Source organism: Ambystoma mexicanum, chromosome 8 (assembly GCF_040938575.1).
Source record: "Ambystoma mexicanum isolate Mex_15411 chromosome 8, UKY_AmexF1_1, whole genome shotgun sequence".
NCBI classification, from domain to species: domain Eukaryota; kingdom Metazoa; phylum Chordata; class Amphibia; order Caudata; family Ambystomatidae; genus Ambystoma; species Ambystoma mexicanum.
This window is the reverse complement of record NC_090929.1, coordinates 110,455,277-110,475,789: the sequence shown is the minus strand read 5'-3', so window position 1 is coordinate 110,475,789 and position 20,513 is coordinate 110,455,277. Positions and strand designations below refer to the sequence as shown.

Genomic DNA, 20,513 nt, shown 5'->3' with positions numbered 1-20,513 from the left:
AACAGGCCCCTCACCTCAAGGGTCATCTGTCCTCTACTGGATCTGGGCCCTTGCTTAGGCTGTGGGTTTGAGTCACATGAAACACTGTTACCCAAACCGGATACTAAAACTCATCTTTGTCCTGGACAAGTGGTCAGTTTTGCAGTAGGCGTGCTGTGAGCGAAACAGTTCCTTAGATCCTGTAGATGCAGAGCTCTCAAGTTTCCGTGGCCATGCGTGTGAAAGCCGACCAGTCCCATTTGAGCTTGGAATTCTGCACCGGTTTTCTAAATAGCAAATGGGAAACAAAAACTACAAGTCCCATAGTGCAAACGAAAAAACAGCACTGCATGGGATTCACACAGGGCCAGAGACTTGAAGCCACTGTAGTTGGTCCCTTCCCCATTGGCTTCCTCTGGGTCCAGAAGCAGTGGGGGTTTGACTGCCACCATCCTCTACTGATGATCCCCAGAGGAAAGAGGGACATCAGGCTCAGTCTCCAACCAGCTCTCCTGGCCTGCTCGTTTTTGCACCTTGGGCTGGAACTCTTCTGGAGTGGCTGGGTTGCCCCGCCTGCTGCATCGGTATGGAAAAGGCGACTGTTCTCTCCCCCCGCCGTACTCGCCCCATCCATTTAAAAAAAAAAAAAAAAAAAAAAAAAAAAAAAAAAAAAAACACACAAAAAGGCATATCAAGTTGTTTCAGTGGGTTACTATGGGAGAAGATTTTTGGAAACCGAGAAAGTGACTCGTGGACATGGATAGTTGTACATTACTGTATTGCATTAAAACCATCACAGTTTTAATACTTTAGCCTACCTAGCTCCTAAGAGTAATGATGCGCTGTTCTGCCACATTACACATTTGGAGAGTTTGTACCAGCACAGGTTACCTGCAAACGCAAAATTCACACAAGCATGCACCACACTGTTCAACGTAGCGTTTGCTGGTCTTAAAGCAGTTTTGTAGGGCCTTTTCTACACAGGGATTGGTGTGTGCTACTACTGGTGATTATCATTCAAGCAGACCTATACCACTGTAGATGTGTGGATCAGGGTAATTGAACAGCTGCCAGATCCGAGATGGTAGTAGGCCTCAATATCCGGTTGTGAACCCAAACAACGTATTACCTGCCCATCAACACCTAGCCAGAGGGCTAGCATTAACCAGCTTGTACTTTACCAGACCACCATGGTCACTGGGCTTGAGGGGAGTGCAGAGCAGCCCTCCAGGTAGTCATCTTTGGAGCCTTTCCCACTGGACTGATGCGCAAAACATAAGAGGTACTTTTTCACCACTTAACAAGCCCCGCCCACCTGGTGCTTTCCTGCTTGCTGCTCTTTTCCCTACTTAAGGAGCCCTCCAGCCTCTTTTCCTTTGCAGCTGGGGAGCAGGTGTAAGTGAACCTAGGTCACCTGGCCTAAGCCCCGCCCACCTGGTGCCTTCCTGGTTGCCGCTCTCTCTCACCACTATGTTCAGTTGTATTCGCTCTCCCCTCTTGCTTCACCACTATTTTTGACTGCTTACACTCGGTTCTCTGCTTCCCTCTCCCCATCTCCTCCCCTTACTTTCTCCTATGCACTTACTCTATCAGAATTATTGTCCCTGGGCCAAGTATGATCGCAACCTTGTCTGTCGCTCACCCTTCCCAAACGGATATCCCAATTATCCGAGGACCGCTCAGGCAAATATAATAGGGGGGACATCCACCTTCTCCCACAGAGGACCAAGTGGAGAAATGTATAAAGCAATGCTAAGCAAGCACTGACTGAGAGCGTTATCCCAAGACCCATTACGAGACACATTTCAGTGTTGACACAATGAACATCAGAGCCCGGAATTACACTACATACAGTGTGTTTTGTTGTGGCTGACATAACCCGAACTGTTTAATGTTGCTTTACTCATAGGGGTTCCAAACCAATTCAAAACGCGTACCCTCATTTTTCTGTACATAAATAGGTCTACAGCAGATTTGTAAATGACACTAAACCCGTCCTACAGAAACTCCGATGCATGCTCCATGCATTGCCAGACAGGTACAAGGCTACATCATGTTTGAATGTCAAAAAAAAAAATAAATCCATGTCTGCACAGAAAAAAAAAAAAAGCCTCCGATGCGCATTGTACTTCAAACAGACCCATAGGACATCAACACTGGACTAAACTGGTCCCTGTATCTGCCTTCCAACTGTTAAGGCGGTGCAACAATGGTAGAAGCATGATGAGTTTTCAGTCACTACTCAAGCAACATCATTCAGATTAAGGGATTGCGAACAGGTGTCCAGAAGTGCTGCGTCAGTGTTGCCTAGCTGGGGAACGCAACAAAAATAATGGCAAATACTTCAGTTAAATATCAAACATTTATTGTGGCCAGGTATGGTAGAAAAACCTTCTACACAGAATGCACATGACCAATTCTCAAATAAATAGAAATGCTTTTGATGAGAACACAATGTTTTCAGAACTGGTCACACATTACCAATGTCCCTACCCACCCACTCCCCCCCCACCCTCAAAAATAAACCCGAGACTTTAGTGACAACTGCTAATGAAAAGCAGTAAACAGCCATTCATGGCCAGCATTAACTCCACTCAGGGGTGAAGATTCGACAAGTTGCACCATTCAATATTCTCAACAGAAGTTCTTGAGTCCAATATGTACAATATTACAACTTTCAAAAATCCGTAAGCCCTACAACTCATCCTTTTCAGCTTCCTCTTCACCACCAGGTGGAGGTGGTCCTGCACTTCCATAAAGCTTGCTTACTATTGGCTGGACGGTATCTTCCAATTCTTTCTTTTGGGTTTTGAACTCTTCAATGTCTGCATCCTGGTGGCTTTCTAGCCATTCAATCTTCTCCTCTACTGCTTTTTCTATCGTTTCCTTGTCTTCAGATGACAATTTACCCCCCAATTTCTCTTTATCACCTATCTGATTCTTGAGTGAATATGCATAACTTTCCAACTCGTTTCTTGTATCAATGCGCTCTTTGAGTTTTTTATCTTCTTCTGCAAATTTCTCTGCATCATTCACCATTCTTTCGATTTCATCGGGAGTCAGGCGGTTCTGATCATTTGTAATGGTGATTTTGTTCTTATTGCCAGTACCTTTGTCTTCGGCCGTCACACGAAGGATGCCATTCACATCTATTTCAAAGGTAACTTCAATCTGTGGAACTCCACGAGGAGCTGGAGGGATGCCAGTCAGATCAAAAGTGCCCAACAAGTGGTTGTCTTTGGTCAGTGGCCGTTCACCTGTAAAGAAAATAAAGAATTTTAAAACTAACTAAACTGCAGAACATAGCAAGGTCTTGCAATACAGTTGGCTATCCTCCGTTGGGAAGGGAGCATGCCTGTTCCCCCCCACCCCCCCAGCGCTTTAGAGTGAGGAGAGAGGCATATGAAGCACTGTGATGCCCTTCACTCACACCCCACTCTCCTGGGGGGCGTCTGAAAGTATTACCACTCAATATAAAGGACCCCACTTCAATATAATCAACCCAGTGTGTCACACAGGAGCAACCTTGCTATTTTGCGTAAATCTTAGTAATCCTAGGTAGAAGGTATGGCCTGCATGGGGAAGCCAAAGCATGACTCATCCCATCCCCAGGGGACGAATTATAGCCCATATGACAGACTATAAACCTGAAGAACGCTAAACATGGCACCAAGTGCCCTTTGACAACCAACCCTAAAGTAACAAGTCCTGAAATGTTGGACAGGGCACATCTGTCAATCGTATTATTTGTATCGAGAGGTGCTGGAGGGATAAATTACAGTTTAAAAAAAATGGTGCCAGATGCAGCGGGAGGGAGTGAAATGTGTGAGAAGGTTAGAGTGCCACAGAACCTCCTTTGTGCCATTCTGAAGGCCTGCCAAGTGCACAGTATAGTGATAAAGTAGCCTTATGTTAGAATTGTAGTCGATTTGTCCTTTGTTGTGAGAAGATGATCACTACAGCGCCCACCTGCTGGAAGACGGAGAGATTGGGATGGGCTAGAACTAATGACCTGAACTCTTATTGAGCAGGCGGATCATGTATAGGTGCACACTAACCAGCCGCGTGGGTTTTTACTGTATGTATTAAGTCATCTAGGACGATGTTTTCCTTTAGAAGGTTCTGCTTCTACTACTTTTCGGCAGCAGAGTTCTCGGCTGTTCCGCTCATACGCGTAGGAGATTAAAACTGGTTATCCTTACAAGATAGACTTGGCATTTCCTCCCTAGCGGGTTGTATTCTCTGGTTTGAGCGTTCAGGGACTTGCCTTCCAATGCAATCTAGCAGGCCCAAGTAAGGTGTCCAATGGCCTCAATTAAAGCTGGTCAGCAACAAATGCAGTTCTCCAAAAATACAAGACGTCAACGTTCAGGAAATGCAGACTATCCAGCAATTTTGAGTACAGACCAGGTTTATGATAAAGAAAATTTAAAAAAATTGTGTCATCCAAATGCTATAATAAGTCTGCCCGTTTGAGGGCTAGAGGGACTTCACAGCTCAAAGTATTACGTGCGCCCCACTACACGGTTGCAAGTCCAAGTGGAAAGCGAGTACCAGTGTGGATTAGTTAAGACATGGATTCCTTTATCCAAACTATATTATCCATGGTTACGACTGGGAATTCACTATTATGCTTTCAAGATCTTACAGTGCAGATCTAGACCCATACCTTCATAAACTTTGATTGTCACGGTGGGTTGGTTATCAGAGGCTGTGGAGAAGATCTGAGACTTCTTTGTGGGGACCACGGTGTTTCTTGGGATCAGTTTAGTCATGACACCTCCAACAGTTTCAATACCAAGGGTAAGAGGGCACACATCAAGAAGAACAAGGTCACCTAGAGAACAGAAAATTCAAATGTTATCAGCTTTATATCTGTACATATGCACAAAAATGCTCAATATATAAACATTGTATTTGCATGACAAGGATACCTACAATAGTGGCACATACACACACACAAAAAAAAAAAAACACTTGGGTGCGTTACAGTTAAAGCTCATAAAAGGAACAACTGGTGGTGCCAGGTCCATCAAAGCAGGGTTCCAAATAGCTGGGAGCCATTTCGCTCCTGCTTCTTCTAGACCATGCGAGCTTGCTTAGCTTGCTCACCCCTCCCCCTCCCGCCCAATTGATAGCTCCTGCCTACTGGGTTATGCCCGGCACCCAGGAGCTGGTTTAGCTCCTGCTCAGATTCTTAATTTCGAACCCTGCTAAGTTTAAACAAGCACTTGGACGGATGTTTTGGGGACAGGAAAATATTGTAGGTGAGACCCTTACAATACCAGCAATAACATGGCATAGAGTTGCGCCGTGACATGCAAGTGGCTTGGCACGGCATCTAACACTGGTCACCACACTTAAGAGCATTACGCCTACAAGGTTTCAACAAACTGACGCTCCAAGTTACTTGCAAGCAACCCACTGCACAAATAACTGCTCAGGGTAGCCACTTATACGCAGTGGTTAATCAAGTATCCCTTGAAACTGCGCTTAGACTCCCTGGCTAGTGTCTTTAGAACGTGGAAGACATAGCAGCCATGTCTATGTAATGTATTTGCCTATTGGACTCAAAGTACCCAATTAGCCTGGTTCTTTCCATGGTAGCATTCCACCCCATTAGAAAGTGCTCTTGGATAACCAACCTATTGCCTCAGGAGAGTTAGGGGTAGCCACCCCATAGCACCAGAAGACTGTCACAGCGACACTGAACATAAACTCCATCCAAGTTTACGGTATATAAAAAAAAATGCACCACTTCTGTGGACATCTGCTGGAGACACTGCTCTCAATCCTCTCGCTCTAGAATGCAGCTACGGCCATGACAAATTCAGTCTCTGGTCACCAAATATTGCACTGAAACCCCAGGCTTGGCACAACTCTGCAGTCTAGCAGGGAACACATCAAGTCTCCTGGACTACCGATCTGTCATGGCCACCGCATACCGGACAGACCTCTTGGGTTGCTAGTGGATTTTACCCAGCCCTCCCAAATCCTAATCTCGACTCAATGCAGGCACATCTTAAAGTCTATTCTTAGATCACTTCCCCATACCTGGACTTCGGCCCCAGAGGGTGTTATGGCCATACAAATGGCACTATAAAAGGATAGGTGATTTATAGATGGGCCAAAACCATGTCAAAACCCAATAGAACTATTGCCGGAAGCGAAGTGAGCAAACAAACTAGAATTGGCAAGAGCTACGCAATTAAAATTAAGGTTCAAATGACAATTATCATTCTCCACATGGCAAGCTAGCAGAACAAGAGATTATCCAAAATGTATTATCTAGATGAGTGCTGTGGGCATCACAACATTTCCCATCATGCCACACTGAAGAAATGCAGTCTTCATAGACATACCAGTATCCTGATCTCCTGAGAGTACACCAGCCTGAACAGCAGCACCGTAAGCAACAGCCTCATCTGGGTTAATACCACGGGATGGTTCCTTGCCATTGAAGAATTCCTTCACCAACTGCTGAATTTTGGGAATTCGAGTAGACCCCCCTACAAGTACGATTTCATCAATGTCCGTTTTTTTCAGATCAGAATCCTCCAGAACCTTCTGAACCGGCTTCATGGTGGAACGGAAGAGATCCTGTGATAAATCAGAAAACATTAGCATACAATACACAAAGCTGAAGGCTTCTTAGTAGCTAGCAGTCAAATATCGACATCAGAGTTGCAAGTTCTGAATATTTGGTTTTGTGGTTTCTGACAAAGGGGATTCCACGCACGGAGCATTGAGACGACACCCAGTGCAGGTGAAAAACCAAACAAAAAACAAGCCGTCACTGCGCCTCCTCCCACCCCAATGGAGACTCCCTTCAAAGTTTAACAGAAACTAAAAAAGTTACCAAGTATAGGACAAAGTGTAAAGATACTACCCTTGGACTATAATAAGCACCACCGTCCCCACCAATGAAATAGCTAAAATGGCATCCTTTGGCCAGTCCTTTCAGGCAACAGCCATTTGCAGTTGATGCTAGCAAACTATGCCAGTGAGGCCGCCAATTAAAAACCCAAATAAATGCACAGCTCATGAGTCAAAGAAGCCACCAATATCAAGTACATACCATATTAAGTTCCTCAAACTTGGCACGAGTTAATGTTTCAGAGAAATCCTCTCCCTCAAAGAAGGACTCTATTTCAATCCTGGCCTGATGCTGGGCCGACAGGGCCCTCTTCGCCTTTTCAACTTCCCGACGCAGCTTCTGCACTGCTCGGTTGTCTTTACGGACATCCTTGCCAGTCTTTTTCTTGTACAGTTTGATGAAGTGCTCCATAACACGCTGGTCAAAGTCTTCTCCTCCCAGGTGAGTGTCACCGTTTGTCGCCACAACCTCAAAGACACCATTGTCAATAGTAAGGAGGGACACATCAAAGGTACCACCACCCAAATCAAAGACAAGGATGTTCTTTTCACCGTCTTTCTTGTCCAGCCCATATGCAATGGCTGCAGCAGTCCTGTCAATAGAAAAGATCATAACATTAACTCCATCTGCAAAATTAGATTCTAGCACAAATTCACATGAAAAGCAAACTGAGCTATGAACTTACGGTTCATTGATGATTCTCATTACATTAAGTCCAGCAATGGTACCCGCATCTTTGGTAGCTTGGCGCTGAGCATCATTGAAATAGGCTGGCACTGTAACAACAGCATGTGTAACCTAAATAGAAAGGCAAAATTATTCCATGCACCAATATAATTTCTTTCTCGTCCCAGAGCCAACCGATTAGTAGGCAATGCAATGTTTACTTATTGAAGAAACGGGCACAACCATAAAAACGAGTCACCCCCTAGGAAGTCGAGCTTTTAAAAAATGTTAGATTTCTGCGTAGTTGAAACTAAACTTCTGCTATGAAGACAGGGGAAAGGAGACACTATTTTTTTGATAAAAGGTGGCCCCTTCCTTGTCCTATTTAGGTCTCTAAAGTCCTGGAGCTGCAAGTCACAAAGTCATACTCTAGTCAGACAACTGAGATGGCATGCTACCCAACACCATATTTCCCAGTATAACCGATGTGCATACCTCTGCTTGCTATCCCTAACAAATGGTTGCCCGCCACAAAAAATGAACAGAACTTACATTTTTTAGCATCTTCCAAGATAAACTGTGCAAACAGTTCTCAATGAGGCACATTTCAGGTGGTTTCTTAATATGCTTGTGTACACAAATTGTAACCCAACAAAATACAATTTTGCTCCACAATACAAGGACACCTAAGCATACCTTCCTCCCGAGATATGCTTCAGCGGTTTCCTTCATTTTTGTTAGGACCATTGCAGAGATCTCTTCAGGGGCAAATGACTTGCTCTGGTCAGCAATGTCGACTTGAATGTATGGTTTGGTTTTCTTTTCAATTACCTATTCAAAAGAAACGTACACAACTATGAGTATTGTTTAATACCCTCTCCCCCTTCAACCCAACAATACAAAATACGGTTTCAGGACATCCCTATTAGACATTCTTCCTGCATGAGACTTACAATTCCAAAATGACTCGCCCATGTGCCACAAACTAAACCTACATACATAGGTTCCAGATACTGATAAGTGACCAGTTAAATAGAAAAGACAGGAGGTATTGTAGGATTATATACCTTGAAAGGCAAATATTTGATGTCCTGCTGTACAGAGGGGTCATTCCATGTGCGTCCGATCAGACGTTTCGCATCAAATACTGTATTTTCAGGATTGGATGTCAGCTGGTTCTTTGCAGCATCACCTATGAGACGCTCCCCTTCTGGAGTGAATGCCACATAGGAGGGAGTAATCCGGTTACCTTGGTCGTTGGCAATTATTTCTACACGTCCATTTTTGAAAACTCCCACACTGGAAGAGAAAACAAAAAGACATGTGGTCATTTATAAAAACAAAAATGTGTTTATGAACTTTTTTCAAGTCTGATGACTTAAAACAATGACAAAGTGAAACAATATAGTTTTACGGTCAATCATGCCACCATTGTAAATCAGCGGCATCATGGACCTGATACTGGTTGACCTCCTCTGACATTCCCAGGTTCAACTGGGCCCTTTTCTCTCCATCACTCTCCACCTGTGGTCACCCTCAGGGCTCTATCCTCTTGCTGTGGCTCTTCAACATCTTGCCAATCTTTTCTCGGCTCACTTGTCATTGGTGCCCCAGCTTCCTCCTTCCTGCCTACTTGTGGGACCCCCTTCTCTTGTGAGGCAATAAACATTTGTGTCAATTTCGACTCCTCTCTCCTCACATCAGACCTTGCCAGGAAGGCCCACTTTCAGCTGCACCTCCTTAGAGGCATTCTCCTTTCCCTTGCCTTCACCCAGCATGTTGCCAGAGCTCTGGTCCGCTCTATGCTGGACTACTGCAACAGCCTCTTCCTCAGTCTCCCTAAAACTTCCTTCACCTAATCCAGAATAGGACTGATCCTCAGCCTTCAAGCCCAGGGACTGCATCTCTCCAACCCTAAAATCTCTACACTAGCTCTGGGTTGCTGCGAGGATCAAGTGCAAGACCCTCTACATCATCCACAAGACTTTCGGGAGACCTGCTACATTCAACTCCCTAAATACCTTCTCGATAGAGGCCTTCATTCTTCTAGTTCCAACACTCTGCAGGCGAGACGATTGCCCCCCCCCCCCCCAAGCATAGAGTTGGGGGTGCGGGGGTAGATATCACCCTATGGAATGGCCTCCCTGCCCCCACCCTCCCCAATACTTGAGCCGGACCGCCATGAGTTCCAGAGCCTTCTCAAGACCCTACTTTTCATTCCCTTCCCCGCTAATGTCCCCCTACTGGCTGCCTGGTCCCTTCACTCATACAGGGACGCAGGCCCTCCCCACCTAGTCTACACCCAACACCCCGGTCTATCCTGCTCCCCACCACTGCACATGCCCTTCCGCCCCCCCCCTTTGCACTAACATGGCACTTGTGCGCTCTCCTCTGACATTTCCCCACCACCCCCTTCTTGACTTCTAAATTGGGAGTTCCATTCCCCCCCCACCCACCCACCTTTCATCACCCGCTGCTGCCTCACCAGCCCCAACACCCAGTTCCCAAGAGCACATGCACCACACAACAAATGCAGACACACAGCAACCCTTAGCTATTCTCCCATGCGGGTCAGCCCCTGCACCCACTCATGTGCAGCAGGGGCATGACAATTCTATTTTGAAAGACTGCTCTGTGCAGCCTTTCTAAATCCATCTTTTAATTTGAGCTGTGTGTTTCACTTAATACCCTCCTTCACACTCCCTGCACTTCTTGTTACTGCACTTGCACGATCCGAATGACAAGGCCTTTTAGGAACGTTTTGTTATTCTTCATCTGCCTCCCCTACCCCCCTTAAACCCCACTTCTGTCTTGTTACACCTTGAAACACAATTGCTGTATAGGCGCATTATAAATACCCAAGCAATAAAATATAGACCATTTTCTCTAGGACCCATAGAAGGTGCGTTTTGTGCACCGTTAGAAGCCAAGCACTTTTAAACAGTCCTTCAAAGTTGAGGTACTAAAGACCCGTCACATGGGTTGGAGACTGCTCTGATGTAACGGCTGCACATCCCACTTAGCTTGTGGCAAACAAATGTGTTTTCGTTATAACCTACCTCTGTAAATGTTCTCGTTATAATCACTGGATACCAGCAGAGTTGTCCAACAGACCCCCCTGCCCCTCTACTCGCTCCAATTGCATGGTAATTAGTTAAAATGTAGCTATTTTTTTTAAATTAAAAAGGAATACCTACCAGGAATACGTGGTGCCAAGATCAATTCCAACCACAGTGCCAACTTCTTCCTTTTTATCATCTTCATCGGCAAAGACGCTGGTGACTACCAGCACTGCAATCAAAAAGAGCTTCATCTTGTTCATGTGTGTCCACTCTACTCTTCAACAAACTAAGAAAAAAAAAACAGGTTTCAGGTTTATAGCAAACAGGCATTGTACAGAATTGGCAGTTTGTAATCACTATTAGAACCCTGGGCCGGTGAATACACCTTTCCTATTAGTCAATTTGCGGGCTATAAGAAACCGTATTGCTTGCAGTTTCATTACAGCCTGCAAATTTGGCCTTTGCTTGTTTTGTATCTAGGAAAGTGGAGCACTAACAGTTCTTCACCCCCCTCTAGTGGCCCTCTTTAAAATAACGTTTGCCTACAAATACCATGCATTTTTCATTTTCTTTCAATGCATGATGGGTTGTTGGGGGGGTCGCAGGGAAGTCAGGGGGAACCCGCTTAACTCGAAGGGCCGGCCTTAGCGGCTGCAGCGACCAGAGTCCGTTTGGGATGCCTGACTTTCGGCTCCCCGCTCCGGCACCCTGCAGAGAGCTAATCACTGGAATAGGGCGCTCAGGCTAATATTCCAATGCTAACTGCCTCACTCCTGCGTCGGAGCAAGGAGGTAATCATGTGAACAGGGTGCTGATGCAAAGAATCAGCACCCTATTGGGGGGGGGGGGGTGGTAATGGCACCCAACCTGGTTCACTCCCCCCCCATCCATCCCGTGAGCCTGAACACGCACCTCAGGCTATGCCTCCTCACTCTCCCCCCTCAACTATCCTTCCTCTGCTGTCCATTACTCTTCCGTGGTCCTTGCTTGTTCTCCCTGTACTCCTCCGGTCTCCACTGTTGCACACTCGCAGCTGCCGACTCCTCCTTGTTTCCAACCCCCCACTGTACTTGTACCCCTTTACAATCTATATTCCATGTGAAATATTTCACCCCCCCAAAAAATATTTGAAAAATATATATTTTTACATAGACTTGTTCTGTGTTTGCCCATGGGTTCCAATAGTTTTATAGTCCTGGCCCTCGGGCTTTACTGTCGTTATGGGCCCCTCATACTTGGGCCATTAACTGTCTTCAGGGCCATAACGGCCGGTATGGCTCTTGCTGCAGGTCTATAAAGCTATAGTATTCAAATAGAAATACGATTAACTTCTTAACCTGTGCATGCATTTATAACAAGCCCATCGCATAACACATTCAAAGGCTTCACTGCGTTCAACATAAAATACAACATTTGACAAATAAGCACCTTACAGCAAGAACCCGTCTCCCATGTAGTAATGGTAGGCTTGGGCATCTGGTGTAAAGGGACTCCATATTCTCCTCGAGTGGCACAGCGGCGCCATGGGCGGGCGGTGGTTCATAGGTCGGTGTTTGAAGAAGGTGTTTGCTGCCTTGTCAGTAGCCACGTTTGTGGAACTGGGACAGCGCACGCTCACAGATCAGGCGGACGGGTCACGTGGGAGGCGCAGCAGGGGGGCACCCCTCCCCTCTCGGGGCGTTCGTTTGGCACGAGCCATCGAAGGCACCAATCGCCAGCATGGAGGATCAGAAGGGGCGTGGCTGCCCATGGTCTGGCGCCGGCCGGCCGGCCAGCCAGAGAGGGAGCAGGGCACGAGGACAGCTGCCGCTGCTTAGCGAGGGGAGAAACGTTGCTGCGCAGGACCGGGGCACAGGGTTCGTAACGACTAGTCAGCGGGTGCCAAGACTTGGGCCATCGTGTCGGTGGTCGTAGACACGCCGATAAGTAAATCCGTGGGAGATCGGGGACGTGCGCCCAGCACAGTGTATAGTCTTCCCAAACATTGCAAAGTGCAGCAAAAGCCCCGACACGATCCCAAATGGACACAGTGGCCAGAGGTGGTGTCGCCCCCTCCCAGACACTTATTGAAGAAGGAGACAAAGAAATCCCGAGGGCCGTTTCCGGCAGCTCCACGGGAGGACAAGGCCCGAAGTGTCCAACTGACAGATCCCACCATGCACAGGAAGGAAGCGGGGACTAGGGGCTGCAGGGGAACCGAGGCCACGCCCTGGCAGCGGCGGCTCCGCAGACCGAGAGGTGCAGGCCTGGGCCTCCGCTGACCAGCACCGGGGCTCCCTAGTCCCTACACCGAAGGAGGCAAGCGTGGCATCGAGCCGCGTTTCTTCGGGAGTGACAGGACATGTGGCGCTGCTTGACAGGCGCCCTCCCAAGGCGACGAGGAGCCGCCTCCCGTGGGCGTTTACCTCATCGACCCATCCAGCCGCTTGACAGGACAGGCAGCTACACTGGGGGGGTTCAATCTATTAAAAAGAAAAAAAAGTGGGCATTACGAGGCGTCCCGGAGAGAACCGCTGGTAGGAGGTCCCCGCCACTTCACTGGGCCGCCTCCGAGGAGCCTTCAGATAAGGCGGCTGCAGTCCACGACAGGAAGGCCTCTGGCACCCGGCCTGACAGCCACCTTGCGTGGCTAGGCCTCCTGCTAAAGGCCGGCTGAGTGAAACCCCCCCCGCATGCCTGTTCCCTTCAGCTTACCTAGGGCGATCGGTAACCGACGCTCGCTGCTACCAGGATCCGTGAGGAGAGCTGCGACTTCGAGGGCAGTGCGCAATCAGACCGTCCCTGTCAGATCAGTGTTGCCTTCCAGATGCTTCTGTGCAGCTCGGCGCGCGCCTCCGTTTCTCTTTCCCTCTTGTCAGCCTGCGCGAGGTGTGATAGCCGGCTCCGCGCGCCGCCCGCATATATATTCCTACGCGGCCGTCCAGTCGTGGAGGGCGCTCATTGGACCAACTGGCCGGTGTTGGAAGGCAGCGATTGGCCTCCTCGTATATGCTGGCCTCTCCGGATTCGCACACGTTACTGACTGCAGTGACGTGCGACCCGCCCGAACCTGCCCCGTGTTGTACTGAGTCAGAATGGAGGTGTCGCGGCCCAATCAGAGTCCCACCTTGCGTCATATGACAAGACCTCATTGGTTCAGGCGGTTATCGTGACGTAGATTACTCTAAGCACTTCGAACTGCGGCCGAACATGCCTCCTTATTTCCGGACGCAATATCATTTTGTGCTATGGAAATAGAAGATACCCTATCGATAACCAGGGTTCAGTCGTACAGAAAAGTACCAGCCATTTTGTAAAATCTACAGCAGTAAAATAGCTGCCACTAGTAATCGGGGTCGACACAAATAAAGTCTGTTACTTTAGGAGCAAATCTGGACTCGTTTCTCGTAATGAATATTTGAGATCAATACCGCGTTTCATTACTATCAATATACTTCAACAACGGCCACCTGTGACAGTAATGCACTGAAATGACATTTCGTGCAAAGGTAAAGTCCTTAAACGAGTTGGTGGGGTGCACTGGTATTGCTCAAACGAATCAGGGTTAAACAATTGTTATTGTATAGGTGAATAGCGCCAGCTGACATTATCAAAGCTTCCACCATAGAACGGCTCTGTGTATAATATCTTGAATTGAGACACAGATAATATGAAATGTAAATGCATGCGCTTCATACACACACTATTTTATATGTACTTATGGCCAAGTCCTGTCGTGATTGTGCATCACAATAAGTACATTAAACTGGTAATGATGTATTTCAAGATGGCCACCGTGCTGCTTCCACCGTCCAGGAACAGCGCTCGCTTGCCCTTCTTCTATGTCTCCTATGTCTGTAAGTTTCCCGTCGTTGCTCTCCCAATTGCCTTGGTGTCATCATAATCTCTCACTATTGCGTCCTCTTCATTGTTCTACTGCAGTGTTATATGTAAAATAGGACATTCTTTAGTTTACCCACCACCCCCCTTAAGACGTTTGTCACCTTATGTAGCTCTTGAGTCTGTTGGAGATTTTAGACTCACATTATATATTTTATCTTTGTTATAAATAAATTTTGGTTTAGAATTGATAATAGTTCCTGAGAGGGAGATTTCGGCACCGAAATCGGGAGAATGCATTTTCCCCATAGGAATGCATTGGGGATATTGTTATTTTTGGCGGCAGACAGTAACAAATAGTACTGTTTTAATGAAAAAATCGGGAGTCTCCCGCCTAAATCGGGAGGGTTGGCATGTATGCATGTATTGCCATTCGAGCCTAGAAATACTTGTGTACAGGCTGCATTATAAATGACATATATCATTGTACATGGACGTGTGCATGACCAGTTTTATACCGTTTTCCAATAGAAGTGGGGTAGCCAGAGAATTCCTAGGCAGAGCCACGCCAATGGAGCTGGGTTGGTGCTAAGAGACAAACCCAAGCCAGCAAATGGTTCAAAAAGATTTATTGAATGTTCAACAGAGATAATGAAGAAATTACTTCCTTCCCCATGATCACTGGTTCAATCCTCCATGTGGGTTCATTTGCCCAGAGAATGACTCCTTTGCCCTGGCTTTCTTGCGCTTTGTTTTTACAGTTCACAACACCAGGGGGAATGACTTCCTCCCCCATTGCCTTTCTCAGGCTTTTACAGTTCACAACGCCAGGGGGAATGACTGTATTCCTGACCTTTTTCAGGCTCTATTATTTATTTATTTATTTATTTTTACTTGAATTTAATCGAAAAGATTTTAACGATTTTTACAAGAGCTATTTCTCCTTCTACAGATGCGCCTCAGCGCGTTCATGCTGTGATCGTGGAAAGAAGATTTCTCGGCTAAAAAGAGACTCCTATCCTTGTGGTTCCAAGTTGTGTCACTTCTTTTCTGTGACTTGAGTAGCGGAAGAATGTTTTGCGATGATCCCATGTTGTATGGCGTTGTCTCGACCCCTTCTCACCAGATATTGTGGATTTGTTTGCAATCATTTCGAAGGCCAGTTCTATCAGTTTCACCATTACGATGGTCCATCTCGTCCTCTCTCCCAATATTAACCGGTTCCATACTGCCTCTTAATCTAGCGTGCTCGCCCCTTTTATACAAGGTGAAAGGAATGTGTCTCTGTTTGGCCGTGTCTTTGGGGATGTTAGGACAAGGTGTTTCAACTTTTCCACTTCCTTTTTAACTTTGCATAGCCGGCAGCTGTTGTCCGTCTTTGGATTGCGAATTGCTAGGATTTGCTGGGTCATCAGGAGATTTAGTCTGGCTTTCAAGAATGTTCCTCGCATCTTTTTATTCGGGAATTGCCTACAGTAGTTTAATGGTGTTTTTACCTTGTTATACGTCGGGGGGAGATGGGTGAGTAACTTGTTGGCCCTTGCAGTATCTGACTACCGGATCCAGTCCATAAGTTCACTTTTTGTTTTCACTCGTTCAGGGTTTGTTTTTAACTCTTCTTCTGAGCAGGCTATTTTATTCAGCGTTTCTTGGATTGTGGCCACCCATTTGTTGAGTGCTTTACAAGTGCCATCTTTTAGTTCTTCTGCAATCACGTTGTATATAGGTAATGAATCTGCCATTATGATTTTTCTGTAAAGCCTCATCTTGCTTTGCTCCACCGAGGCAGCGAGTGAGACCAGACCTAGTTCCCTTCTTATTGCTGACATGGAGGTCGACTTGGGCAGGCCCAGTACTGATTTCCACACGTGTCCTTCAAGTTTTTGCCATGTAGCTTTAGGGACGTTGAAAAAAGCTTCCATTCCGTATATGATAGATGGCACCACCTTGCCCTTGTAGAATTTTATCGCAGGAATAATGGAAAACTTTCAAATTTTTTTGTCGATCAATCTTGTTTGGGTAGTGAGTATTTTGACTTTATCCCATAGTTCTTGCATCGTTTTTTTCTGCTGATGATCCGTCCATAGTCACCCCAAGGTATTTAAACTTGTCGACTACTTCTAGCTTTGAGTCTTCCAGTCGCCAAGTCCGCAGGTTCGACTTCTTCGTTGTCGTTTTCTCCATAATCAACACTTTGGTTTTAACTGTGTTTATTTCCAAGTTGTTTTTTCTCATGTAGTTTGCCAAATGTGACAATTTTCGCTGCAGACCAATTGGAGCCTGGTCGATGATGATGGCGTCATCAGCATAGAGGAGTCGTGAGATGGAGCTTTTGCCAATTTTGGGCGGGAAGGCTCTTATTTTTTCTTCCTCGTGTTGATAGTCCCCCAAGAAAGCTATAAACAAGGCTGGGGCTAGGGGACAGCCTTGTTTGACGCCTCGCTGGACTGTTATCTCTTCTGACAGGGCGCCTTGTTTACTCAGTTTTACTCTGATCTTCGTGTTTTCGTGTAAAGCTGTTATTGGCTCCATAATTGACGTTGGGCATTTCCAGTTCTTTAATTTGGTCCATAGTTTCTCTCTGTCGATTTTATCGAAAGCTTTAGATAAGTCTACGAAGGCCAGGTAGACTCGAGGTGCCCCTTCTCTTGCTTTTGCTTTCAGGATTTGTAGCATCAGTATGTTGATAGTTGTGCTTCCGTTTTTCTGGAACCCGGTCTGGAAGATGTCAAAACAGGGTGCCTGGTTTGCCCAGGTTCTGAAGTGGACCAATAACTGTGCTGCGTATATTTTTCCCACGATATCCAACAGAGCTATGGGCCTGTAACTTTCCGGATCTTCTCTTCTGCCTTTTTTGTAGACAGGTACTATTATCGCCTTTAGCCAAGTCTCTGGGACCATTTTTGTTTGTGAGCAGTGTGTGAAGATTTTACTTATTATTACTGCCCAGGCTTTGGGGGACTGCTTCAGTTGAACATTAGTCAAGCTGTCTGGGCCTGGGGCCCTTAATGATTTCAAGTTATTGATGGTCCGTTCGATTTCCGCGCTGTTTGCTACGTTTACCCAGGGGGTTGTTGATTCGCATTTAACTGGTATTTCTCATGAGTCTGGAAGTTGAAATTGGGTCGTTAAGTAAGTCTTCCATCTTGTTTCATCGACTGCATTTACCAATTCTGTTGTTTTAACCGGGTTTGATGCTTTAATTATTGACCAGAAGTCACTTGATTTCTTTGTGCTGAGACATTTCAACATGCTTTCCGCGTCTTGCTGGTAAAGTTTTAGTCTGTGTTGCTTTAGCCACTGTTTGTATTTTTTAGACTCTGTACTCCATTTTTCCCAGATTTCTTGGAGATCACATTTTTTTTTTGCGGTTTTTCTCAGTCTCCTGACCACTTTTCTTTTTTCCACCACCAGTTTGTTGTAGACATGAGTGTGGGTTGGTTTGCTTCTCAGCTGACTTCCCACTGGTTTTCTGTACGGGATCAATAGCGGTAAGTAGTTCGGACGATTCCCAGGAGCTTGAGGCCTTGTTGGATCAGGCAGTTTGTATTTTTATGTTATCCTTTTGATGTCTTCTTCTTTCAACCAGGTTCTTGATTGTTGGTTATTTATGTCGAGGTTGTACTTGTATACTGGATTCTGTGTTTGTGTTCCTAGCCATTTGCATGTCAAAAGATTATGATCACTGTGCGTGGTTTTCTGGACTTTGAACTCTTGGATCCTTGTTGTCAGCTCGGTGGTTACGTAAATGTAGTCCAGGGTTGTTTTGCAATGCAGATTCTCCCAGGTTGGAATGTTCGTTTGCTTCGGAAACAGTTCTGCGATGTTCTGAAGGCTTCTTGATTTGGTCAATGAGCCCCATGCGATCCCTCTGTCTCTGGTTGCTTCGCAGGGTTTCCCTGTTTTTGTTTTTTTGTTCCCCTCGTTACTGTTCGCATTTAGGTCTCCGCACACTATAATGTGTGCCTTCTCGTATTCTGTGTAGAGCGAGTCTAGTAAATCCTCCATCCTGGTACAGTAGGTTTTGGTTGTCATTTTTTGCGGATTCCAATAGGTGTTTAGTATGATGATTTGGTTGCTGCGCCTATTCTTCTGCCCTTCAGATTGGTCATACCAGGAGGTCAGCGTGACTAGCGTTTCATATGATTCATGGAGCTTAATGGGAGTTGCCAGACCTACTCCCATTTTTGTAGCTATTAACAAACCTGATGACGGGTGTCCAAAAGCACCTCTACTTGCCGCCGACAGTTCTACTACGAAACCTTCGAGGCACGGTTTCTCTTGTAGCCATGTCTCTTGAAGACATATAATGTCCAGTGAACCTAGGTATCGCCACACAAGGGATACGCACTCAAAGGCATACAGGGGACAAATGAGTGACAACATTAGCACACAGAGGGGAGTCCCCCAAATGAACCATTTCAAATCAACCCGGGATGTGTGTGTTTTGGTCAGACACAATTTTTATGTGCCATGTCTAATTAGTTGTAGCATTGTCATCGGGTGACACTGCCACGCAGAGAATATCTGTGACTTGTTAGCCAGATAGGGATAGGCAGTTAGAATATGTGCCCTCCCAGCTCAGTGACACAAAACCTTGGCGGTGCCATCCGTGTTTTTACAATTACATATGTAAATGCTAATTGATGCACTGTACATACTTTCCACATTTGATACATGTCTTTGTGTGATGTTTTTTATGACTGTTGCACGTAGGACCTACGGCCTACGTAATTAAATTATGAAAACAATTTTTATTAAATGAAAAATCTGGTACTCTGTGTAATCTTCATTTTGTGAGGTGATGTATACATTTCACGAAATGTGACCTAGTTTAAATTAGAGCTAGGCCATTACAGTTGATTTGAAATGGTTCATTTGGGGGACTCCCCTCTGTGTGCCAGTGAACCTAGGTCAACGTTACCAGGTCTAGTTAAGTGAACGTGGCCCCTTGTGTTCCAGGAACCCAAAGTAAAGCACTTCTTGCTGTCCTCTAGGTCTTCGTTACGTCTTTCGCTTCTTGTAGGTGGCGGTGATCCCTTTAGTTGGTAGTTTTTTGTGTTGAAGTTCAGTGCTGCTTTTATCCAGGCCAATGGCCCTGTGCCCGATGGGTTGCTCCTTGTTTGTGCCAGAGCTGTCTTTGTTGGTTTCTCGTTTCGATTAAAGGAAGAGGTGCACGCCAGACTTGCTTGTCGTGTGGCGTATCGGGTTTTTCCTCTTGTTCGTGACCTGTATTTGTCTAGGTCGGTTTCCTGGTGTTCGTTCCTTCGTTGTCTGTTGTCTTTGTTCTTCTCCTCACTCGTCCATTTTTGGTTGTCTTTTTGATTCTCGCTTCGTACATCTGCTCTTTCTCTGCTGTATACCTTTTCTTCTAGGTTTTTGCCTATTCTGTTTACTCGATAGCGCTCTTCTGTGCGTGACGTGTAGCAACTTATTCTTTCCCCTTGGTGGTTGTAGGGGAAGTTAGTCCTTTCTCTTTGCGTTTCTGGTTTTATTTCAGTCAGCTGAAACCCATTTTGCTCCATTTCTCTGGCTACGTTCTTGTCCATGTCTTGCAGGCATGTTTCTTTCACGTGGATGTAAGCCTTCGCGATCTTTCCTCTATGATAGGGTTCCACTAGAGTGATGTCTTCTGTTTTTATTTTTTTCAGTGAGTTCATTGTGCTCATTAGTTTCACGATCGTTCTCCTGTTTAAGATCATGTAGCCTTTTTTCAGGTCTAGTTGTTCAACTTTAAATATACGTCTTTGTATCTCTGTTTTTGGGGTTCTTGTTTTTTGGTGATCGTCGAAGCCTTTGTAGATTTCGTTTCGATGTGTCTGGCTTTGGCGTCTTTCTCTTTGCTCTTTTGGGGACTTTTGTGGGCCATCCTTCTTCCTTGTTTGTTCTTCTAGTGCTGGCCTCCTTCGGCGTTCGGAGGCTTTTCGGGTTCCCTTGCTTGTTTGAGCTTTTGGGGATTCTAGGGTTTCGTTTCCTTTTGCTACTTTTTTCTGTTCTGTTTCCTGGTGGTCCGGGGTTACCTCGATCACTGAATTGTTGGAGGCATTTTCCCAATGTTGGGATAGGTTCATCAGGTTTCTGTCACACATAAAATCTTCTACTGATCGCGG

At 46.0% G+C, this 20,513-nt stretch overlaps 1 protein-coding gene across 1 annotated transcript; it reads right to left on the bottom strand.

Annotated features, from left to right (window-relative positions):
* Positions 1-2,322: 2,322 nt before the first annotated feature.
* Positions 2,323-13,459, bottom strand: HSPA5 (heat shock protein family A (Hsp70) member 5). The gene is made up of 9 exons (XM_069609430.1): positions 13,279-13,459; positions 10,720-10,870; positions 8,590-8,821; positions 8,219-8,353; positions 7,542-7,654; positions 7,058-7,448; positions 6,342-6,579; positions 4,649-4,816; positions 2,323-3,236 (listed from the first exon to the last, which is right to left on the bottom strand). The coding sequence occupies exons 2-9, from the start codon at positions 10,842-10,844 to the stop codon at positions 2,674-2,676; spliced, it is 1,965 nt and encodes a 654-aa protein (XP_069465531.1). The 5' UTR covers positions 10,845-10,870; positions 13,279-13,459; the 3' UTR covers positions 2,323-2,673.
* Positions 13,460-20,513: the final 7,054 nt, after the last annotated feature.

What these genes read in the sequence shown, in the direction of transcription:
- HSPA5 (XM_069609430.1), bottom strand. Translation starts at nt 10,844, where the DNA reads ATGAACAAGATGAAGCTCTTTTTGATTGCAGTGCTGGTAGTCACCAGC. An exon ending in AGTTTGAGGAACTTAATATG is followed by an intron (nt 6,580 to 7,057) that starts GTATGTACTTGA and finishes GATTTATCACAG; the next exon opens with GATCTCTTCCGTTCCACCAT. An exon ending in CTCAGGAGATCAGGATACTG is followed by an intron (nt 4,817 to 6,341) that starts GTATGTCTATGA and finishes TCTGTTCTCTAG; the next exon opens with GTGACCTTGTTCTTCTTGAT.